Here is an 8,733-nt window from a genome sequence, read left to right as displayed (position 1 = left end):
AGATCTCAGTTTTTAAAAGTAATGCTGAATTAGTCAAAAGGAGAATGAAGATCAAGTAACCCTAAATTGTCATATGAAATATTTCTTGTTTTATATTTCCAGAAATCTTTAGTTTGTGATGACTCCACTTGTCCCGATTACTGTCTCTTTACTTGATTGGCTTTTCTTCTATGGAGTGTTCCTGGGCACTGTTCATGAGATCAGAGAACTTAATTTTGGGATGAAGATCCCCAGAAGATCATTTGTTCCAGCTCTTTGTTTTTGGGCACATGAAGTATTAGCCAGATTTTATCATGTTATTTGATTGTTTCCTCACTCATGATTACAGGAATGATCAAAGCAGCTGAGGAATTTTAGTTCCTATCTTTGCCAGAAAGGAAAATTGTTACAGAATAACCAGTAAGACCTTCCTGGAGAAAGAACAGTTATAAAGAACACCTTCCAAGGAAAAAGCAGCTCAGCTCTTAGTGTCATACAGAATCTTCCCAATAGTGGACCCCCGTCTTCCATTTAAAAAACCTATTGTTTTTGAATGCTTCTGTTTGGGTCTTCATGTCAGTCTTTTTGTTTAGTTCTTTAGTGGGTTTGTTTTTATCTAGAAACTAGACCCACTAAGTGAGATTGTATTAATACTGTATACCTTGGGTGCTTCAGTTTGTGTCTGGAATTTAAGAATTTAAGAATGGCATCACTTTCAGGAGTAGAAGAATGAAGGTGCTCATGCTGCCACTTCCATCCTCCCATTAATCTTTTTTATTAATACAGTCTTTTTTTTTTAATTAAAAAAAGGGTATTTATTTATTTATTCGGTTGCTCTGGCTCTTAGTTGCAGCATGTGGGATCATGGGAGTTCTCTAGTTGCCACATGCAAGTTCTAGTTCCCCAGCTAGGAATTGAACCTGGCACCCCTGCATTGAGAGTATGGAGCCTTAGCCAGTGGACCACCAGGGAAGCCCCTAATCACCAGTCTTGATTCCAGCAGCTGCCAGTATCCCTTTCTCTCTCGTGAGTCTCTGTTTGTCTCTCCTGCAATGTGTGCTTGGTCCAAGAGGATGACCCTCCCAGACAGAAATCTGTAAGGCAGAGCACCACTCAAAAAAAAAAGAAAAAAAAGCTCAACAAAGTATGCAGTCCATTAAAAAAGAGTGAGGAACACATTAACACAAATAAGCGTTAATAAAGAAAATGAGACGAAAAGGGAAACTGTGGAACCACCACACCATGCTCATCAGGTGCCCAAGGGACAGTCTTTCTGCAAATTAACAACACTGGTCAACTTTTTAATGTTCAACGGTTATTTTATATTCATCCAATAAAGCAGCTTTAAAGAGTTGCCTAACCTCCCCCAGCATTCTGTCCACTGATGTAGTAGAAATAAGCCCAATGAATGGCCATATATCATCTGACCTGGCACTAGGGTGGAGTAAAGCTTCTCAAAGCAGATAGCCTTGAATGCCCAGAATGGCTCTGAAAGAGGTATGGGTCTTGCAGGTAGGGACCAGAGCACAGAACAAGAAACTATATTCCACGAACAGTTAGAACAAAGGGCTTGTCAGGTAGAAGGTGGAGAAGTAGGGCGGAGTCCAGAGACTCTTGTTTTCTAAGCTAATGAATTTGGTCTTTATCTTGAACACTTGGCATTGAAATCCGTTGATGGATTTTAATCCGAGGAGAGATACCCAGTCTACATTCCAACAACATCTCTGAGCTGAGTGGGGGATGCTAGCAGGTCAGAAATCCTAGTTATCAGACTTTTGATTTTTTTTTTTTCTTTGCCACACCAAAAAGCATGTGGCAGCCTAGTTCCCCAACCAGGGATCGAACCTGACCTAGAAACACAGTCTTAACACTGGACTGCTGGGGAAGTCCTTATCAGGCTTTTGGAGTCACCAAGTAGGAATAGATATGGAGTGTTGGTGAAGTCAAGTAGAGTCAAAGGCAATTAGTTCAAAATTGCCTGGAGATTTGTCCAGAGGCCCTTAGACTTTCCTAACTGCCTGCCATGTCATCTGTCTTTCCTAGGACAGCAGCCCCTACTTAAGGGATGCTCCGAGGATTTTATATATTATGAAATGAAAACATCTTGGAATGTTTTCGTTTGAGAAACGACACTTTGGTGTGAATAACATGTCTGGTAATTAGACATATTCCTTCAAAAGACTCCCCCTGGCATAACCTCAAACTCAGTTAAGAGTCAATTATTAACCCAATGACTTCCCTGGTGGCTCAGACGGTAAAGCATTTGCCTACAATGTGGGAGACCTGGGTTTGATCCCTGGGTCGGGAAGATCCCCTGGAGAAGGAAATGGCAACCCGCTCCAGTATTCTTGCCTGGAAAATCCCATGGACAGAGGAGCCTGGTGGGCTACTGTCCATGGGGTCGCAAAGAGTCGGACACGACTGAGCGACTTCACTTTACTATTAACCCAAATGACTCACCAGTTACTAGAGGAGAGAGGATCTAAGACTTCCCAGAGCTCCCTGGTGGGTGTCACCCAGGGTTGGCTACTCATTTTCCACTCAGGACCACAGGGCAGAAATCACCTGAGTCCCATGGCTGAGACCCTTGACCCACACCGGGGACCAGCCCTGCATGGCTGGGGCCGTGTGGGAAGCTGGCATCCTCAGGCTGCTAATTCACCAAGATGTCCAGTCTCCCTCCTGTCCATTTTAATTCAACATAAAACAGAGAACCTGGAAATGATTTTGGGCTGAAAGTGTTGCTGCTTTTAATGGGACAGCCCTTGCAGGACTATGCAGTGGTGACTCTCAGCTCCAGACCCCTCTCCAGGCGGCAGATGGCCGGCCCCAGGCCGTGTGCATGGCCCAACGATGCGTCTCAGAGCTCAGCGCTTGGGTCAGGCGGGTCGGTTAGTGAGTCCACTTCAGCTGTTATTGACCTGCTTGAGCAAACACACACTGCTCCAGCCTGAGAAGGGGTGTTCTGGGGGTGCTCTCTTAGAAGTGAGGGTCTGAGATTCACCCTGAGGGTGATGAGGAAACAGAAGAGAGCTTTCTTCTTGGGGTCCCTTTGTCTTAGAGCTTGTCGGCCTTCAGGGTGCTCTCTGCAGGTCCATCTGTCCCCCCCGTCAGGGAACCGCTGATTTGATGACAAACTCCCGGGTAACTCGTGCAGTATGTGTATTAGATTGATGTGCCCCAAGGCCTGGTTGGCTGCTGCCTGCTCTAAATCATCAGACCAGCTACCCTAGCTGATTCTGTTCTTTAGTGCTGGGTGTTTACCCACAGCTCAGTCCTCGAGACCGTACTGTATACATCTCATTTGGGAACTATGACCTCTATTGAGATTCTTTGGATGAAAGAGATTTTTGTAACCTTAAATTCTTCTGGCATGATTTGTGAAAAAGTGAAAGTGTTAGTCGCTCATTTGTCTCTGAATCTTTTGTGCCCCAGTGGACTGTAGCCCTGTATCCCATGACTCCTCTGACCCATGGAATTCTCTAGGTAAGAATCCTGGAGTGGGTTGCCATTTCCTTCTCCAGAGGATCTTCCCAACCCAGCGATGGAACCCGTGTCTCCTGCGTTGCATGTGGATGGTTTACCTGCTAAGCCACCAGGGAAGCCCAGAATGAGAATCAGAAGAGCAAACGTTTCTTGGATATTTCTTTTGTGTCAGGCTCTGAAATAAGTGTTTTTCCAATTTTACCTCATAGAATTCTCACAGTAACTCTCTAATTGGGCACCTCTATGACCTGTATTTTGGGAATTGAATCGTGGAATCACGGACAGTCTGAGGAGTTGAGATTTGAATCCTGGCAGGCTGACAAAAGCCCGTTTTCTTAGACCCTGTGGATTGTAAGACTTCCGCGGATGAAAAAAAAAGAGCTTTTGGCTGTCTCTGAGACCAAGAGTCATTTTGTTGCTGAGGGGAAGAAACAGCCTGGACTTAAAAGTTGATCAAGGTAGATGCGTGAGAGGGTTTTAAAACCAAGGTTTTAAAGCAGAATTCTGCATCACTTGTGTATTTCTCATTGGATCTTCAGTTCCATATCTGAGAGGTGTACAGTCAGATCTTAGGACCGGGCCCTTGGAGCACACCCTTCCTCTGAAATGTGGATCCTTGCTCTCCTCTGAACTCCACAGCGTGGTTTGCTCAGCATGTTTGACTTTAGGGAACCCCAGGGATAAGAGGGATTCTGTGGGACTATTTAGTTCATTTGAAAAGCTTTTGGAAAAGACCATCCATTTCAGATAGATGGACACCTTATTCCAAGACATCCAGAGAACCATACTGCCCACACAATCCACTGCTTTAGTGCACTTGCTGTAAAAGACTAAGTAAATATGGGGCTGGTGCACTGGGACGACCCAGAGGGAGGGTAGGGGAGGGAGGAGGGAGGGTAGGGGAGGGAGGAGGGAGGAGGGTTCAGGATGGGGAACGCAGGTATACCTGTGGCGGATTCATTTCAATATTTGGCAAAACTAATACAATATTGTAAAGTTTAAAAATAAAATTAAAAAAATAAAAAATAAAATAAAAAAAAGACTAAGCAAATAAAGCAGTAATCTAAATTCCTTATGTTGTGGCCAAAGTGGTTTTCCCTGGCGGGAACTGAGGTTAGTCAATCATTTGCCATTTCTGAGCAAAGCCTGAAACTTTTGTTCTTTCCCTAATTTTTACAGGACTGAGTGGACAGTCACGGCTATTTCTGCTCCACTTCTCTGTTCTTTTGAAACTTAGATGAAAGGAAATGATCACATGTCAGTGACTTTTGGAATTCCAGTCTAATGGCAAAGAAAATTAAGTGGAAGCATCATTTTAGTCTCGGGACCTGATTGTCGATCTCTCACTCTCCTCTAATGGACTGTATGACCTCGAGCAAGTCTCTTCACCTCTCTGGTCTTGGTGTCCTTATCTATGAGTGAGGTGTTAGGTCTAAATGATCCCAAAGATTCCTTTTAGTTTTAGAGCTTTTTGTTTCTACACTGCAGCCCTGCAAGACTGCATTAATAAAATCTCCTGTGCTAAGGCCAAACTATTGTTCATTTGTTACAGATATTTTTTGGATGTCTTCTGGTTTAAAGAATCCCCAGCTGCTCTGATGATAGCTTAAGAAGACTGCATGCTGTTCCCTTTCAATGCCAAGCCGGGCGCCCTCAGAACCTCACTTCTCAGTCCTTCATGGAGCCCGGGTCCCAGCAGGAATGGCAGCGGAGGAAATTGGCACGCAGATGGTTCCTCCACGTGAAGTTGTCTTGGTCTGCGGGCCGACTCGAGAACACCTGGTAACCAGGCTCGCCCTCTGTCAGTCACCCAGGGCAGGGCAGCATGGTGCGGATTCAGAGGGGGAAGCTTCTGGCATTTTGCCTGTGCGTCATGGCTACCGTCTTTCTGCTCATCACACTCCAGGTACCAAGAGCTTGGGTCGTGTAGTGTTGATTTCTGGGCCTCTACCCCTACCCCCACCCCCATCCCATGCTCGCCAAGGACTTTACTTTTTGCTTCATCTCTCAGGGTCAGGATGTTCTCTCTAAGGCAAGAAAAATACTTTCTTTTTATAACATATGGAATTGAGGTTTAGTGAGTGGATGTGGTAGGTAGAAACAAGATCAGTGAGTCGGGAAATCAGTTTGTGACGCGCAGGATCCTAGTTTTAAGATTTTTTGGATGTGGACCATTTTTAAAGTCTTTATTGAATTTGTTGCAATATTGTTTCCTGGTTCGAACCAGGGATCGAACCCACAACCTCTGCATAGGAGGGTAAAATCTTAGCTACTGGACCACCGGGGAAGTCCAGAGTCCTGGTTCTAGTAGGGCCCTGTCGGTCTTGTTGGCTGAAGACAGCTCTGAACAAAGAAGCCCTCAATGTATCCATGGGGACTGCCTAACAGCCCAAATTGTGCTACTGATGGTGAAATGCAGTTAAGATCCAGATGAAGGTTTAGCTTGGATGATTTCCTCCCAAGTCTTGACCCCTTCTGAAAGATGCCATTCTTAAAGAAGCAGTGACTATTCCAAGGACACCCTAGTTTGTTCTGCAGAACACAAACGTCGGCATTAATAAATTTGTTGGTAGTAGGGTGAATGAACTGAAGCATTTCTTCAGTCCTCCCGTTTCTCTCATAGGGTTGGTTCTTCTGAACTTCATTTGCTGATTTCAAAGTAAAATAAAAATTTCACAGTGAAGGTAAAATATAAATATGAGTTCAGATTTTTTAGCCCCCACTTGTGTCCCTCCTGTCCGTTTCAAAATCCAAAAGGACTTTTAAAGATTACTTGTGGATGTGAGTAGTTCACATACAGGCCTGATGGAGACAAAGCGTCCTCTGGGCGTTTTATTCTGGAGGATTGCCCTTCTCCTTGCTTAGGACTGAATGAATGAATGCTTACACCAACACTTTGGCAAGTAGTCTGCACTGTTTCCACCACCTTCTGCTGCCAGGTTGAGATTCTGATCAGAGCAGACCCCTGTCTCTCTGTCTCTCTTGGAGGTAAGGATCTAGGACCTGCTTGAGCTGGAAAGGCTGCAGTTTTCTGCTTCATTCTGTGGGAAATTATGAGAAAGCTTTGATCTTACTAGACATTTGACCTCTTTTCCAGGCTTGAGGAATGCCTGTGTACAAGTGAAGAATTTTGCTTTTGATGTCAGAATAAATTACCATGCTTTTGGTAGGCATGTCCTCTCTAAGTTTCCAGAATAGAAGAGGCAGTAGTTTGTCTATTGGAGCTGAACCTTTGCCTGGATCTTGATTGCAGTTTGCCGTCGGTGGTCTGATTTGGGGTGTTTCCCAGTCCTCATGGATACATTGAGTGTTTCATTGTTCAGCGTTGCTGTAATACTATTTTTATTTGAACACTATAAAATGAACAAATATAATGCCTGTATATTTAGTGTCATAGTCTGTTCACAGGTTGGAAAAGAGTTTCCAGACACGAGGCAGAATGAGAGGAGAACAGAGTTTATTAGAGTGGGGGACGCTATTAGAACAGTGGGCAGGTTCAAGGGAGAGCCGACCCCTTTTGTGGTCTCCGCAATACGGGAGACCTGGGTTCAATCCCTGGGGTGGGGAGATCCCCTGGAGGAGGGCATGGCAACCCACTTTGGTATTCTTCCCTAGAGAATCTCCATGGGCAGAGGGGCCCGGCAGGCTACAGTCCGTGGGGTTGCAAAGAGTCGGACATGACTGAGCGACTAAGCATAGCACAGCACAACCAATTTTTGTAGCCTCAAGACAGAGAAAATTCCTGCTGGAAGGGTAACATGAGATGATTGGTTAGGATGCTAGAGGGTAGGTATTTTTACCTAATATAAGGTCAGGGGGTTCCTGGCAATGGTTGCTATGGTGCTTAATCAGTTCCAGAGATGACCTTGGTGTAGGGGTCCACATCTGTGCCCTTGGTACAAGGCCGTACACCTGTGACCTTGGTAGAGAGCTCCACATTTAGGACCATTCCTGTTTTTACTGGCTTTTAGACTAGGCAAGGTGAAATAATTTGCCATGTAGGTAGGGAAAAGGAAGGCTAAATTAAAAAAAAAAAAAAATCATGTCATGAATCCTGTATTAGTTTGCTAGGGCTGCCATATATAAAGTACCAAAGACTGGGTTGGGTGGCTTACACAATAGGAATCTATTTTCTCACAGTTGTGGAGGCTAGAAGTCCAAGGTCAAGGTGTCAGCAAGCAGGGTCGTCTCTCTGAGGCTCCTTCTTGGCCTTGTGGATGGCTGTCTTCTCCCTGGGTCTTCACACTGTCCTCTTCCTATACTTCTCTGCATCCCCGTCTCCTCTTTTTCTACAGACACCAGTCATATTGGATTAGGGCCCACTCTGATGACCTCTTTTTAACTTAATTGCCTCTTTAAAGACCCTGTCTCCTAGTTCAGTCACATTCTGAGGTGGGAGGGGTTAGGGCTTTAACATGAATTTGGCCAGGGGGGCGGGGGAGGGGGCACAGTCTAACCCAGGACAAATCTTATAACATGATTAATAATCTAAACTTGAAACAAGCTAAACTTTCATTGACTTACAGTTAAACTAAAGCATTGTGATTCTGTGGAGGAAGTCATTCATCTCAGACACTGTTTTTGATTCACATTTAACTATATTTTGTATATAGTATCTGTAGATTCTTTGGGTGTATGGTATCTTTACTTTTTTTTTTGAATTTTATCTACCTTTCAGTTGCACATATAACTGATGAAATCATTTTACAGCAAATCTAAGACATATTATTTCACTTGGACTTTCTTTAATGTGATTCTCTTACACAGGGGCCCCCAGTGTCCAAGATCTAATGCCTGATGATCTGGGGTGGAGCTGATGAAATAATAATAGATATAAAGTGCACGACAAGTGTTATGTGCTTGAATCATCTCGAAACCATCCTCCCCCCAGTTTTCCTTCCCCAAGTACGTGGAAAAATTGTCTTCCACGAAATCGTTCCCAGGTGCCAGAAAGGCTGGGGAACCACCGCTCTCACAGATGGGAACTTTAAATTTAGTATAACCATATGACTGTTGTCATACATACTCAGCAAAATTAATATTACTCAGGACCATCTATGTCTCAGGCCATATTAAAGTTTCCCCAGTTATCTCAAAAAAACTTTTAACGGGTTGATTTGAATCTGGAGTAAACAAATCCACATTTTGAATTTATCTCAAGTTTTGTGGATTTTTTTCTATAAAAGTTTCTTCTGCCCCACATTTTATTCCATGTCATGGGTTTGTGGAAGAAACTAGGTCATTTGTCATTTTGAATTTCCCAGATTT

The 8,733-nt window shown here is 44.1% G+C and overlaps 1 protein-coding gene across 1 annotated transcript in view; it reads left to right on the top strand.

The window, feature by feature from the left end:
- Window positions 1-5,338: 5,338 nt before the first annotated feature.
- Window positions 5,339-8,733, top strand: part of FUT10 (fucosyltransferase 10) — a 68,648-nt gene continuing 65,253 nt past the window's right edge. The window contains 1 exon segment of the mRNA NM_182987.1: window positions 5,339-5,371. Within this exon segment, the coding sequence (NP_892032.1) occupies window positions 5,339-5,371 (33 nt within the window).

This window comes from Bos taurus, chromosome 27, assembly GCF_002263795.3.
Source record: "Bos taurus isolate L1 Dominette 01449 registration number 42190680 breed Hereford chromosome 27, ARS-UCD2.0, whole genome shotgun sequence".
Classification (NCBI taxonomy): Eukaryota; Metazoa; Chordata; class Mammalia; order Artiodactyla; family Bovidae; genus Bos; species Bos taurus.
This window is presented reverse-complemented; position numbering and strand designations above follow the sequence as displayed.